Raw genomic sequence first — 16,159 nt, forward strand, 5'->3', positions numbered from 1 at the left:
ACCCACGGCATCCTTGCTTCGCTACTCTGTATGTCTAAATCTACACCTTTTTGTGAATCAGACCCAAGAGACGCACAAGTCAAAAAGTGCTGCGGAGTTTCTTTTCAAAACATTCAACTTTTCACAATGGCCGGCTGCAGAACACTTACCGGAAACTGTAACAGAAAGGCTGCTGTCAGATTTATCTTCACTCAGTGGCTGATATGTATTAGCAGCATCTTGTCTAGTGACGTTGTTTATCTGTAGGGCGCAGTTCCGATCTTGCAAATCACCAACGAGAAGAGCGCGTCCTTTATACCGAGGTGACACCTTTGTTGCATCCTTTTTGTCGTAAATCACTAGGCAATCGTTAGACCCTGACGCGTTAAACTTCCACATGCACCAAGTGAATGGCACCCTTCTGTCCCATAGTGGAAGTGAAACGTTGAACTTGCAGGGAATCACCAGGCAGGACCCCTCGAGCGCCGAGATCGTACGTGGCAGAAAGAACAACTGCTCCATCCGGACTGTCTGGCAAAGAAACACTGCAAACAAAAGGAAGAGAGAAGGAAGCTGTGGTTAAATCACTCTATCACTCTATCACACTGTAACACACACGCACACACACACGTACAGTGAGACTGCTCACTGTTGGCTTCAGCTTTAATTTAATAACAGGGAAGCAACCACGTGGGAAAAACTTGATGAACGAGATTGGAGGCAGCAGGAAATAGCCATACATTTCCTAAACCAATTTGGCAATTTCATATCATATGGCTTTCATACTCTAAACCAAGGAACAGGAAGATACTCATTGACACCCCAAAAACAACTTATTACACGATCCATCACCCGACACACCTCGAGGGAGAGGTGTGGCGCCGCGGCCAGGGTGACTGGAGATTAGCCCAGAACCATGTGAGTCTGGGCAATAGCTTGCTTAATCTTCCCGACGACCCCCAGCACCTAGAGACCCGAACGGGTGATGGCTCGCGCTTTACGAATGTGGATTATTATTATTAGTGCTCCCGATTTTATGGTATTTATTTTTTCGCCATTTCCGTCTGTATTTATTCATATTTATTTTTTGCTAATTTTTTCTGTATTTATCAATGTTTTTGTGTTTTCTGCATAAATGAAGCTTCAATGGGTATTTTCCACATTTATTTTACTGATAAATGTATACTCTCATTTGTATGCCCAAAAAGTTTTAGCAGTATACAGTGCAATAGCGCTATCTGAAAACACTTGCATTGTAGAATAGCATAATTAACTGTAGATCTGCACTTAATTGGGAAATCAATGGTCTTTTTTAATTTCTCCTACCTCTCAATCTGTACTCCTACTGACCTGGCACTCATGACTGACAGTAGAAAAAGTCATCCAAAGAAGACCTATTTTCCATATTTTTCTGTATTTAAAAATAAATACAGACAGGAAAATAAATTGTTTCTGTCTGTATTTATCTTTAAAAAATCGATAAAAATAGAAAACTGGGAGCCCTAACTATTATTATTATAAACCACAAGTCAACACTATTAGAGGTCCAATTATAACTAAAATAGGTCAGCTGATACTGGGCAAGGCATTTCCACTATCGGGTTGCACTACCGCGTCAATTACTGGTGATTGAAAGTTAGAAAGAGGGAATGGGGAATACCACGATGGTCCTGGAATTAGAAGGCCAGTTACACTATGTTTTCCACATCCTTTTTCCGCTCACAAATTCTACTGGTTCTTAGCAGAAGAAAAGGGTGACTGGAGAAGCAGGCAGCATTACTATGTGCAGTATTATTGGGTAACCCAATATTACGACACCTGGTAAAACTTGTATGAGTCTGATTGGCATTACCTTACAGGGTAACTAAAAACGCCGTAAAAAAGGGGGTGGTGATGGACGGAGCATCTGAATCAATCAAACACTCACACCCAGTCAAAAGATCTGGGTTTAATCCATCAACGTTCTTTAGCCCACTCTGCCACCCCAGTTCAGACATGGCTATATGCAAATCAGTCAGACCCTGTGCCTCATGGGAACAGTCCAGCCCGAACTGCCAAGCCATGTCTTCCCTGGACCAGAAAAAAGCTTCAGAGGACCGGTTTCTGGCATTCCAGCCGTCTTCCGCCCGGCTTGCTTGAATCCAGTGGCAAAGTGAGCAAGGGACTCACGTCTGAGCATACCCTGCCACACTTATGGCGGCCAAAAGCGGTACTTAAGGGGGTGGTGATGGACGGAGCAACTGAATCAATCAAACACTCACACCCAGTCAGAAGATCTGGGTTTAATCCATCACCGTTCTTTAGCCCACTCTGCCACCCCAGTTCAGACATGGCTATATTCAAATCAGTCTGACCCTGTGCCTCATGGGAACAGTCCAGCACGAACTGCCAAGCCATGTCTGCCCTGGACCAGAAACAAGCTTCCGAGGACCGGTTTCTGGCATTCCAGCCGTCTTCAGCCCGGCTTGCTTGAATCCAGTGGCAAAGTGAGCAAGGGACTCACGTCTGAGCATACCCTGCCACACTTATGTCGGCCAAAAGTGGTACAAAAGGGGGTGGTGATGGACGGGGCATCTGAATCAATCAAACCCTCACACCCAGTCAAAAGATCTGGGTTTAATCCATCACCGTTTTGTAGCCCACTCTGCCACCCCAGCTCAGACATGGCTCTATGCAAATCAGTCTGATCCTGTGCCTCATGGGAACAGTCCAGCCCGAACTGCCAAGCCATGTCTTCCCTGGACCGGAAACAAGCTTCCGAGGACAGGTGTTTGGCATTCCAGCCGTCTTCAGCCCGGCTTGCTTGAATCCAGTGGCAAAGTGAGCAAGGGACTCACGTTTGAGCATACCCTGCCACACTTATGGCGGCCAAAAGCGGTACAAAAGGGGGTGGTGATGGACGGAGCATCTGAATCAATCAAACACTCACACCCAGTCAAAAGATCTGGGTTTAATCCATCAACGTTCTTTAGCCCACTCTGCCACCCCAGTTCAGACATGGCTATATGCAAATCAGTCAGACCCTGTGCCTCATGGGAACAGTCCAGCCCGAACTGCCAAGCCATGTCTTCCCTGGACCGGAAAAAAGCTTCAGAGGACCGGTTTCTGGCATTCCAGCCGTCTTCAGCCCGGCTTGCTTGAATCCAGTGGCAAAGTGAGCAAGGGACTCACGTCTGAGCATACCCTGCCACACTTATGGCGGCCAAAAGCGGTACTTAAGGGGGTGGTGATGGACGGAGCATCTGAATCAATCAAACACTCACACCCAGTCAAAAGATCTGGGTTTAATCCATCACCGTTCTTTAGCCCACTCTGCCACCCCAGTTCAGGCATGGCTATATGCAAATTAGTCTGACCCTGTGCCTCATTGGAACAGTCCAGCACGAACTGCCAAGCCATGTCTTCCCTGGAACAGAAACAAGCTTCCGAGGACCGGTTTCTGGCATTCCAGCTGTCTTCAGCCCGGCTTGCTTGAATCCAGTGGCAAAGTGAGCAAGGGACTCACGTCTGAGCATACCCTGCCACACTTATGGCGGCCAAAAAAGGTACAAAGGGGGGTGGTGATGGATGGAGCATCTGAATCAATCAAACACTCAAACCCAGTCAAAAGATCTGGGTTTAATCCATCACCGTTCTTTAGCCCACTCTGCCACCCCAGTTCAGACATGGCTATATGCAAATCAGTCTGCCCCTGTGCCTCATAGGAACAGTCCAGCCCGAACTGCCAAGCCATGTCTTCTCTGGACCGGAAAGAAGCTTCCGAGGACCGGTTTCTGGCATTCCAGCCGTCTTCAGCCCGGCTTGCTTGAATCCAGTGGCAAAGTGAGCAAGGGACTCACGTCTGAGCATACCCAGCCACACTTATGGCGGACAAAAGCGGTACAAAAGGGGGTGGTGATGGTCCCTTGCTCACTTTGCCACTGGATTCAAGCAAACCGGGCTGAAGACGGCTGGAATGCCAGAAACCGGTCCTCGGAAGCTTGTTTCCGGTCCAGGGAAGACTTGGCTTGGCAGTTCAGGCTGGACTGTTCCCATGAGGCACAGGGTCAGACTGCTTTGCATATAGACATGTCTGAACTGGGGTGGCAGAATGGGCTAAAGAACGGTGATGGATTAAACCCAGATCTTTTGACTGGGTGTGAGTGTTTGATTGATTCAGATGCTCCGTCCATCACCACCCCCTTTTGTATAACTAAAAACACCACCTTCCTGCACATACTACAATATGACATCCACTAAAAACCGAACTTATAACACTTTTCTGCACCGCTCAACGCCATGTCACACGTCACAAGATCACAACATGCATCACAACAATGGAAAACACAACAAGGTAGATGTTTAACACCTCAAAAGACCATTCCATAACAGCCAACATTATCAACTATACAAACACTTTGCAGCAAGATAATAAATAATTTAACTAAATATTCAGGAAAACTAATTGAAGTACGGTAGAGGAGGAAGAAATTCAGGAATTTTGGAACAATAAGGCATAAAGATGTGAAGTGGCAAGAAACAGAGGTGAAGGAAGATGTAGGTACTACAACCATACAAAGAGTTTCAAAAAGTGTCCTCCAATCAAAGAATGTTTAAACATTGTTGTAGGAAGGGCAGTTTTAACCTATGCACACAAAGAAACCCCTTTTGCAACAAGACATGCCAGTACATACAAGTATGGAAATTTCCAGGAAATATGATAAACACTTTTTCAGTAAACCTGCGGGTAAAAATATAAAACATAAATTTGTCAAGGAAAGAACAGTGCAAGTGATCAAGGAAGAATATTCAGAATCAATCAGGTAAGAGAAGATGAGAGGGGCAGATTGTTTTCTGCATCTAATGGTGCTTTTAAATAAATGTGCAGTGTTGTGGTCCTATTTTTTTAAAAAATACTCACTTACCTTCAGTCTCTCGCCTCCCTGGTTCTCCGCAGCTTGTGCTGTTTGTGTGGAGGGAGCTCGTGGCGATCCTGTCCCCTGTTTTCCTCACTTCTGGTGGCACGTACAGAGGGGGCCATTTTGAAAGGGGGCGGACTAGTCTTTCTTTTGGCAGTGATTACTGACAGCATAAAAACAGACCTATAAGGTAACCTATACACGGGAGGATTTGTGGAAATTTAGGAATTTGGGGAGTGACTGTGGGAAGGTCGGTGGGCTTGCTACTGAGGGCCCCTTTAGTTGTCTTCAATGTGGTTTTCAAGCTACACTTACTCCTCCCTCTTACCGCCACCTTCCCAGATCCAGCAAGTACACTAGCATATTTAGCCTCAACTGCCGCTCTTTAGCTAAACAACATGCTGATGTTTTTGACTTGCTAGAGGAGGCTTCCCCAGACGCTCTCTTTCTTACTGAGACATATCTTTCTGATGCCATTACTGCTGAACCTGGCCTCGCGCTCCCTGCGGGTTATAGCATTCTTTCGCTTAATGGAGCAAGTAGGGGTTGGGGTATACTGATTATTTTTAAATCATGCTACCCATGCCTGTTTACTAAACAGATGGTTACCGGTTGTGAGAGCGCCCACTTTAAGGTCACGTTGAGCCCGAATTACACTATGTCTTGGCTCCTAGTATATCGCCCCCCCAGGGTTCTTCCCTAGGTTTTAGGGAAGCTCTTGTAGATTTGGTCATCATATTATCAGTTAATACCACCAACTTTACAATTTTGGGGGATTTGAGCCTCCATTTAGATAATTTTGAGGACACGTATATGGTGAATTTCGTGGCCGACCTTGCAGCCTGTCAACTGATGCAGCTGGTCTCAGGCCTAACCCTTTTTGCAGGTCACCTATTGGACCCAGTTTGTTCTAACATATCTAAAATATAATGCATGCACAGCTTAGGATGGGATGGACGGACCATTTTCTGGTCTCAGTGTCTCTATACGATGTTACTCCCACTCTGACTGAGGGTCAGTCAACCTCTTTGAAATGGCCCTGGTGTAAATTGAACTGGGATCAGTTGGTTGCTTGCCTCTTGGCTGCTTGTCCGAATTTGCCGGAGGATTCTAACGAGGCACACAGGGTATTCTCTGAGTGCATAGAGCATCCATTAGATGGCTTAATCCCTATGAAACGATCAGTCAATCGTAAAACTAAATCACGACCATGGTTTAAGACTGAACTCGCTGATATGCGTAACGGTTGTAAGACATTAGAGTGGATATGGAGAAGAGACTTCTGGTCGACCGCTAAAGATACCTATCGGCCAGCTATCACACGGTATAACAAGGCCATATATCAGACACATGCAGTTTTTATTTCCAACCAAATCCGCGAGAGCGCTAATCCCTCTAAAAGTACTTTTTCTATACTTGCCAGCTTGCAATCTCAGCAAATCATGGCTGGGTCGACCATTAAAACTAATAAACAGTGGGAGGACCTGGCCTTCTTTTTTGAGAAAAAGGTTGATGACATCTACAGGTCCTTCCCAACCGCATATAGTAAAGTGCCGGTGGCGTGCTGCTGTCAACACGTTAATATCCTTCATACTTTTACGGCGATCCTGTTTGTCCAGCTGTTAGCTCTTTGCAGTAGGATCAAGTTGGGATCTCCTGCTGACCCGCTTAAACTACACCAATTCGAGAACGTGTTGTCGACAATATTACCTTCCATGAATCAGGTGATAAATGGGTCCCTAGCACATCCACTGTGCCCAGGGCCTGGAAACAGGCTAAAGTAATTCCGTTACTTAAGAAACCAGCCAAACCAGAAAAATACCGCCCTATTTCCTTGCTTCCCTGGCAGCAAAGATCAAAGAGGGTCAAGTGAACTCCCTTCTGTCGGATTTTCGGGCTGCGAATAACATACTGGACCCCTCCCAGAATGGCTTCAGGCCTGGCCATAGCATGGAGTCAGCTCTCCTAGCTGTAACAGAGCATCTTTGGTCAGCAATGGATGAGGGTCAAATGTCAGCGTTGATTCTGATAGACCTGAGCGCCGGGTTTGATACTGTGTCTCATGATATACTGCTGAGACTTCTCGCGGAGGTTGGAATTACGGGCCTGGCTCTGGAGTGCCTTGCCTCATTCCTCCATGAGAGGTCATTTACGGTAAATGCCCCCCATTTGCTTCTGGCAATTATCCAGTTAAACAAGGGGTGCCACAGGGCTCCTCCCTTAGTCCCCTGTTATTCAGTATCTATATTCAACCTTTGGAGGTAGGCTGAAGATACTCAGTTGGTGGTGGCACTCTCTAATAACACCGAGCAGGATGCCCTTAAGTTTCAGGGCGACCTTGCGGCAGTGCCCGAGTGGATGAACAGCAACTGACTCCCACTAAATTCCAACAAGTCAGAGGCACTGTTAGTAGGTAGGGACCATGGTCTGTGGAGTGATCTCTGGTGGCCAGCCAGCCTAGGTAAACCCCCTTCTCTAAAACAGGCAGTAAAAAACTTAGGTGTTTGGTTGGTCTCTTCCTTAAACTATTGAGTCCAAACAAAAAAAATGGCAGGGAACTGTTTTGGTCTCCTACTTTATTATTTATAATTATTAGGTGAGCTTTTATAGCGCAACAGGTGCCTCAGCAAAGAGGTGTACCAGCGCTTGCAGCCATATCAGAAGAGCGCGGAAGCTAGGCTGTAGGAAATAGAAAGGTTTTGATATCTTTACGGGGGCTTAGACCCTTACTGGGCTTTTTTGATGCATTCACGCATCAGGTTATCATTCAGGCAACAGTTTTGTCGAGTCTTGGTTATGCCTGTTCCCTCTATATAGGGTCCAATAAAGCAGAGGTCCCATGTCTGCAAAGGGCACAGAATGCAGCAGCAAGAACACTCTTAGGCCTGTGCAAATCTTGATCTGTGTCAAATTGAGGTAATATAAATTTTATGGTCAAGTTGTGTTCCCTAGCGAGTACCCCACCGACTCCATGTACGAGTTAAAGTGCATGTAACTTCCCTCCTGTGTCAGCTATGAAGACGCAAATACATTTGCGTCCAACGTTAACATGTCCTCTTTCAGATCCACCATGAATGGGTTGAATGGTCCGTTCCTAAGTATGCTATGCCAACGTCTTTTTGTAGTGTACTCCTACGTTTTTTCAGCCCTGACTGAAGTAGGCCCTGAATCTCTGCCACCGAGCCTCTTTTCTGGCTTCTGACTCCGAGAAATCTCTGCCCAGGCAGCCCCCGTATCCGTGAACTCTGACTTACTTCTAGCGCGGCCCTCCGTGCCCAGCTCAGCCTGCTGCCTGCCAAGATTGACTATAACCTTCGAGTTATCTGTTTCCCTCCCCGAAAATACATTCCTTCCTGCTAGCTTCAGTAAACATCCTTCCTCAGCTACAGGGCTAAAGGGCCGACCTGTCTCTATGCAAGTAATTCATAGCTTCTGTTGCCATGCTTCCCTGGAAGGCCCCATGCCCCCACGCTTCTCATACAGACACTCAGGCGCTTATACACGCACTCACAGCAAGTATAGAATAGCTTCTGCTCTAGAGACCTTTCTGCCCAGATAGCTTAGTTCCTAAACATCAGATATCAGATATGATAGAAGCACAAGTTGATCTGACATGCCAGACTTCTGTCTCTTTCCGTCAGTGTAAATGTCAAGTCCCCTGCACCCCTCCAATCACACGTCATGCAGCTGCGCGCGCATCCAAGCTTCCGATTTCTGCTGACATTGCCACATTTTCTGTTAGTGCCACCCATTCGTGACACCTATCTGTGACGTTTCTAGCACACACCTCTAGTTCACGCCTCTTGATTACGCACATGTACCACGTGTAATATTGTTATCTTGTCTTCTCTCAGCTGTTACGCCTCTTGCACTGTTACTTATGGAATGAAATAAGTATATAAGCTATGTACTGTTAATAAAATGTAGCGCTCTATCCCTTCTGACACCCTGTGTGGTGGTCAGAACATGATATCTTGGCCATGACCATTCCTTTTTAAGGAATAAAACCCCTTAGAACTCTCACACCACGGACTCTGTCTTTTTTCATCCGATCTGAGTTATTATTGATCAAGTACTTACCTGCATAGAAATTAAGAGAGTAAATTAATTATTTACGTCATTTTGGCGCCCGAATAGGGACCCCTCCCCCACCTCACGCGCCGGTTGGCGCATTGCAAGCTCTGTCCCCTGCCATCAGTTAGAAGGAACCTACGCGTACCGGCAGGATTTCCTGCATCTCCCTCTGACCCACGGAGGTGACGAAGACTGCGATCAGTGCCCAGACGAGGCGGTGAGGAGTGCGGAGGATCCCGACCAGAGCCTAGCCGAAAGAAGCAAGGTCCGAGGTGTCAAGAGGCCCACCAGTTTTCCGAAGTTTTCCGAAGTTTTCCGAAGTTTTCCGAAGTTTCCCGAAGTTCCGAGTCGAGTCCAGTCGAGTTTTTCCGAGGCCTTCTGTTTCCGTGCTTCCCGGTGAGTACCATTGCTGGGTCGTATCTAGACGGGTTTGGGTACGCAAGTCCGGTCTGCACTGTTTTTAGGCAGTGTATCTGTACTGTTTAGCAGTATATCTAGTATTCCGAATTTCTGAATTTTTGCACTGTTACAACAGTGTATCTGTACTGTTTAGCAGTACATCTAGTATAGTGGGGTAGTCATCTATGTTTTAAATGTTTTTGTGATTAATGTCGTGGTATGAATGTGATTGTTTTCCTTGTGCATTATTGTGTTTTTGTATAAATAGTTACATTCAGAATTAAGTATCAAGGATCAAGCATTTCAGTATCAAGTAGGCACAATGCCGTTTTTCAACAAGTTAAAGCAGATAGGAACTAGGAAAGGGATGTTAGAGGAAGAAATTCCAATCCCCCCTAGGGACACTCCAGGTAATTTTATGTATAATAAGCATGGCATAGACGCCATCCTGTATCTAGAGTTATGGACCGATTATACCAAGCACCTAGAGGAAAGATACCGATGGCCAGTTAACGGAACATGGGATGCCGAGTGCATCATAAAGGTAGAAGAAGCATTACGGAAAAAGAAAGCCAGACAATCTCAGAAAGACGCCATAGAATTTTGGCGTAAGGAATCACATAAACGTGCTGAAAGAGACCTCCGTAGAGAAGACAGACTTAAAGAATCAGAAAAGGCTCAAGAAAACGAATTAGTTACTGAAGGAATTCGAGTAAAATCAGAACAAATAGATCGCATCCGAAATAGCCAAGTGAACAACATGTATCTTTTGGCCGAAGGTACCCCTGACGCCATTTCAGAAATACCGAAAAATTTGCCGTCACCATTAGTTCCAACTAAAGTAATGCATAAGACTACTAAAGACATATTCCTAAATTCATACTTAGACGATGTAGCACCAGCTTACACCAATCTGCCTGTTCGTGCCCTGCCTATAGACAGGGACGGGGGTGGCACTCCACCCCCAGGTCACGTTCCGCCGGTACCGCAACAGACTTCCCCTGTTCCGCCAGCCCCGCCACTTCCCGTACTCAAAACTGACCTACCGAAACCACGTTTGCCTGATCCACCTAAACGACAAGTTCACGTTCAGATACAGACTCCACAGGGAGGTAATGTACAAGCGTCCGCTTCAGGAGGTGCGACCGCGGGTCCTCAGACCCCGCCACCTACTCACAGATTCAATCTCAAAGATATGCAGAGTCCCCTCACGTACAGGTCTCCCCACTCCTCTAATTCATCCCGCCTTGACACATTAAAAGAAAACATGTCAGTTTGCAGATATGATCCAGTACCCGGAAAGGACGATTTAATGATATTGGCATCATTACGGTTAAGATCCGCTACTGATAGTTTGTTATGCTATGCAGGAATGAAGGATCGTCTAGACAGAATATATGAGTTCGTTCAGACAGGAAAGGACTCTGACAGTATTAAGGATGCCATGGAGAAACAGAAAGTTGGCATGCAAGCACTGATACTACGATTTTTCATAAATTGTCTAATAAGAGAACGAGACAGGCCCGGAACAGATCAGAGTGAATTAGACGCATTGAACAAGTGGGGTCAAAATATAGCTGATGGAAGACATGACAGACAAAATTGCATAGACTCTATGTACAAGAAGATTAAGAAAGCAGTAATAGCAGTACACCAGAAAGAGAAAGAAAAGGCTTCCTCCGAGGAGGAAGAAGTACCGGAAGAATCCGAAAGAAATATAGGAACAATAGCATATGTAGGTAAGGGAACTTACCTTAGGAAGGGTATCCGTCCGGAGAGCAAGAGAGTTTTCTTCTCTGCCTTAACAAATCCGAATTCTGCTGAGCATCAGTTCCAGGAAACTGATAAAAGGCTTCGAGATCGAGTTGGGTACCATGTACTCAATTCTATGGATGAACAAGAACTTGCCCGATCAGCTGTATCATGGGCCGAAAATGCAGACATATATAATGATGACACAGTAGCGCAGACATTTCTGAACCTCTCCCCCGACGAACAGAAATTAGCAGGTGTATACATGATTCAGCACCTTCTCATTAAATACAGAAAACATTATTCCGATCCAGGTCCCTTACACGAGACACTAGAAGCACTACTGATGGATAGATGGAGAGGTCTAAGCACTAAATTAATTCAAATAATTCTAGAACAACGACACAGATATGATACCTTTGTAAGCTCTGAATATGTTCCCGCCCCACCTCCAGAAAGGAAAATGTACCATATGCAGTGCGGGGGTGGTATTGAAAGTCAGAACCCCTTACGAGAAGTGCACCCTGTTATGGGTGAGGATAAAACTTTGAAACGCGTGTATGTACACACGCCTCTGACTAAATTAGAACTGTTAGAAATGAAGAAACTAGTACCATGCCATGATAAAGACCCTGCAGGTTTTCATAGAGAGCTTAAAGACATGTTATTAATGGGGGACTACACATATGATGATATCATGAAAATGTTGAAAGTATTATTGCCCACGGGTATATTCGAGAAATTAAAGGAAAAGGAATGGGAGGTGGGAGACACAAAGATTGCCTGGGCAGAAATAGAGGAAGAGGAAAAGAAACGGGTCCCAGGGTTAGGCCTTGGGGACAAAACTAAAGCATTACCAGGTTTGATAGTACAGGTCCTGCCCAGATTATTGACAACTAGAAAGGAGGATTGGGATGCAATCTCGTCCTGTAAACAGAAACATGATGAAGATACTAGCGACTTCTATTCAAGATTCGAGAAATGTTTTATTATTAATAGTGGCCTCCAGCCAAGTAGCGAGTCGTACCCACATCTTTTTGTATCAAAGTTAGTAGAGAATTCCCTACCGTTAGTTAAAAATCGAGTGTACAAGGTTGAGAGTACATGGCAAGCAAATACGCCATCTCAGATGTTACAAATGTTACAATATCACCAGAACAGAATTAGAGAAGAACAAGATCAGGAACAGAAACGTATGAAAGACACAAAGATGAAAATGTTAGTAGCTCAGACAGTCCCATCCGACGGACACAGAAAGGGTACGACCCAGACAAGTCACACTGCAGCTCCTGTTAAAGGGACATGCAATTATTGCAAGCAGCCAGGTCACTACGTACACGAATGCCCAGTTCTGAAACATAACATAGCGACAGGTAAAACTAAAGAAAGACCGCATCCGCCTAGACAAGACCACAACCAGCATCAGTCTACACAGAATACACAGCCTATGCATGCTTCCTCGACTCCAGCACAGACCGTAGCAGTATCACAGCCACAGCCCATCGCCGCAACTCAGCAAGTTTCACAGCAGATGTACCAGTATGCCCAGTCTGCTTACCCTGAATATTCCCGATATACATGAAACAGCCTAGAGAGGGAAGGTGGCTTGCCTCTTATTGAGATTCCTGTAGATCAAGAAGGTCCTTATGTACACAGTCAAGTATTGGGAAAAGACAGAAAGTTTTTAATTGACACAGGGGCAAGTCGCACTACAATAAGTCATGATGAAGTTCCAGGGGCACCCCTCTCAGGCTCACAGAATGTTTCCCTGGGTTTTTCAGGACAGCCTATTGTAAATGAGGTATCCGAACCAGTTCCCCTGGCTGTGGGTCCATTATCACGCGTTACAGACCTGTTACTCACGAAATCATGTCCAGAAAATCTGTTAGGAATTAAAACATTGAAGGCTCTAGGAGCCATAATCTGCTGTTCCCCGGAGGGAGTTAGACTCTTTCTGCGGGATTTCAAGGGCCATTATGTTTTGCGTGAGTTTGACGTCAGATTAAAAAATGTACCTGATTACTTGTGGGCAAAAGGCCCAACTGATGTAGGATGTATGCACATTACACCATACCGTGTTACACTCAAGACAGGTGTTGTATTACCCAGAATCAGACAATATAAGTTACCACCCGATGCTGTAGTGGCTTTACTGAAAATCATTGAAGAGCTCATTGCCCAAGGAGTGGTCGTCGAAACCGACTCCAATATTTGTAATTCACCCATCATTCCGATTCTTAAACGTACAGATCCCAATGCACCGCCAGTATATCGGCTGGTGATTGATCTTCGAGAATTGAATAAATGCATTATCCCACAGTATCCTGTGGTCCCCGATATCTCATCCTTATTGACTGCCATTGATTCAGAAGCAACGTTCTTCACTGTAATTGATCTCAAGAACGCCTTCTTAAACGTGCCTATTGATCCAGAGAGCCAATATCTCTTCGGATTCTGTTTAAATGGACGCAGTTTCAAATTTTCGCGCGCACCTCAAGGATTCACAGAAAGCCCCAGCATCTATAGTCAAGCATTGAAAAGACAACTAGATTGTATTCAGATGCCAGTTAACACCGCTTTACTGCAATACGTCGATGATCTGCTGATCACCGCACGAAGTGAGCCCGAATGTGAAAAAGCATCATTGACAGTTCTACACTTTCTGGCCGACAAGGGACACAAGGTGTCTCCTTCGAAGCTACAATTCTGTGTTCAGCAAGTTGTGTACTTGGGTCACTTGCTGTCCAAAGTGGGGAGACAGCTCACTCCCGATCGCATTCAGTTAATTGCAAATATGCCACAACCACAGACACAAAAGGAAGTGCGGGCCTTCATAGGCCTCACCTCGTACTGCAGACAATGGATTCCCCAGTATGCATTTCTAGCCAAGCCACTCATCCAGTTAACGACACAGGAGGCAGCGACTTCGACTGCCCTCCCTTGGTCTCAGGAACACACACAAGCTTTTGAAGACTTAAAGAAAGCCTTATGTCAAGCACCAGTTTTAGCGACACCATGTTACAGCAAACCGTTTACACTTTTTGTTACAGAACGTGATGGTACAGCGTTGTCTGTCCTCACTCAAGATCAAGCAGGTTCACATAAGCCTTGCGCTTATTTTTCTAGTACATTGGATTCAGTAGCCCAAGCACTCCCTGCGTGCTTAAAGTCAGTAGCAGCAACAGCGTTAGCAATAAGACAAAGTGATTCAATTGTTTTAGGTCATCAGTTAACAGTTCAAGTACCACATTCTGTAGAGGTTTTGTTAAACAGAACCCAGACTCAACACTTGACTATAGCACGACTGACAGGTTATGAATTAACACTATTTCAGCCACACATAGAAATCAGACGCTGCAGCATCCTGAACCCAGCAACACTGTTACCCACAAGTGTGACAGATCCAGCCTCACATGATTGTATAGAAATCATTAATGCAGTAACAAAACCTAGACGAGATTTAACAGATGTTCCGTTGACAAACCCAGACCTGACACTTTATGTGGACGGTTCATGTATGAGAACAAGTACAGGAGAACTAGTGGCCGCGTATGCCGTGACCACTGAAACTGAAATCAAAGAAACACATCGTATTGACACACTGTCTGCTCAAGCAGCAGAGCTCATCGCTCTGACCCGAGCTTGTATTCTAGCCAAGAACAGAAATGTTAACATATACACTGATTCCCGTTATGCCTTCGGAGTTGTACACGACTTCGGAGTCCTCTGGCAAGAACGAGGTTTCCTGACCTCTCATGGGGCCAAGATTCAACATGGTCCCCTCATTCAAGCACTGTTAGAAGCAATACATTTGCCCTCGGGCATATCAGTCATGAAGTGTAAGGCACATACTAAAATTACAGATTCTGTTTCCCAGGGTAACGACCTGGCAGACCAGACAGCAAAACATACAGCACTAACTCACACCCAGATTACTGATGTGACAAAGACAATAGTTCCGACAAAGTGTATGACAATTAGAGATCCCGCCCTAGACGTAATTGACATTCAGACACATGCTACTCCAGATGAAATAAAGAAATGGACTGAACTAGGAGGGATTCAGACAGATCAAGGTTGGGTGACGAAGGGAAAATCTATATGGTTTCTCCCTGACTCGATGGTTCAAGTCATGATAAATACAGCACATAGCCCGGCACATCTAGGAGAGAAGGCGATGTTAGACAGTTTACAAAATCTCTGGTACAACAAACACTTACGAGCAGCAGCAAAACAGAAAGTGCGTACTTGCATGATCTGTTGTCAGTTCAATCCAGGTAAAAGCGTCCCTGTAGAGCAAGGAGGATTCCATCCTCCCGATCACCCTTTTGAAGTCCTCCAGATGGATTATATCCAGATGAACAGTTGTCGAGGTTTTAAATATGTCCTTGTAATTGTTTGTGCTCTGTCCCGCTGGACCGAAGCATACCCAGTCCCAGACTACACTGCTCCGACCACTGCCAGACAGTTGGTTCGTGAATTCTTCCCACGGTACGGTTTGCCCCGTGTCGTGTATTCAGATAACGGACAGCCATTCTCGTCCGAGTTGATGAAACAGGTTTCCCTTTTGCTAGGATATCAGTGGAGGTTCCACTGTGTCCGACATCCCGAAGCAGCAGGCCTTGTAGAAAGGCATAATCAGACACTAAAAATCCGCCTTGCCAAGATCTGTCAGGAAAAAGGGGTCGACTGGATAGTCGCCCTGCCCGTGGCACTATTCTACATGAGAATGGTCGCCCACTCAAGATCAGGGCTATCCCCGTACGAAGTGGTCTTTGGCAGACCACCGAATATGTGGGGGACGCCCATTCCGAAGAAAATCACAGATGTTGATTGTAATATGTTGACAGATTACCTTGCCTCCTTGATGTCTGCACTCCAATCATGTCGTTCACAGGTTGCCGCAGCCTTCCCTGACAACACCGATGTAAAGGCGCATGAGGTCCGTCCTGGGGACCTGGTACTCGTCCGGAATTTCGACCGGAAAAGTCCGCTGGAGCCCCGTTGGAAGTCTCCGAAGACCGTCCTCCTTACAACCAGGACCGCCGTGAAGATAG

The 16,159-nt window shown here is 45.7% G+C and overlaps 1 protein-coding gene across 1 annotated transcript in view; it reads right to left on the reverse strand.

Annotated features, from left to right (window-relative positions):
- LOC147663566 (B-cell receptor CD22-like) overlaps positions 1-16,159 on the reverse strand; it is a 348,558-nt gene that overhangs the window by 251,294 nt on the left and 81,105 nt on the right. The window contains exon 3 of the mRNA XM_086950354.1: positions 150-524. Within this exon, the coding sequence (XP_086806480.1) occupies positions 150-524 (375 nt within the window). The remainder of the gene's footprint in view (positions 1-149; positions 525-16,159) is intronic.

Source organism: Lissotriton vulgaris, unplaced genomic scaffold (genome assembly GCF_964263255.1).
Source record: "Lissotriton vulgaris unplaced genomic scaffold, aLisVul1.2 SCAFFOLD_1649, whole genome shotgun sequence".
Lineage (NCBI taxonomy): Eukaryota > Metazoa > Chordata > Amphibia > Caudata > Salamandridae > Lissotriton > Lissotriton vulgaris.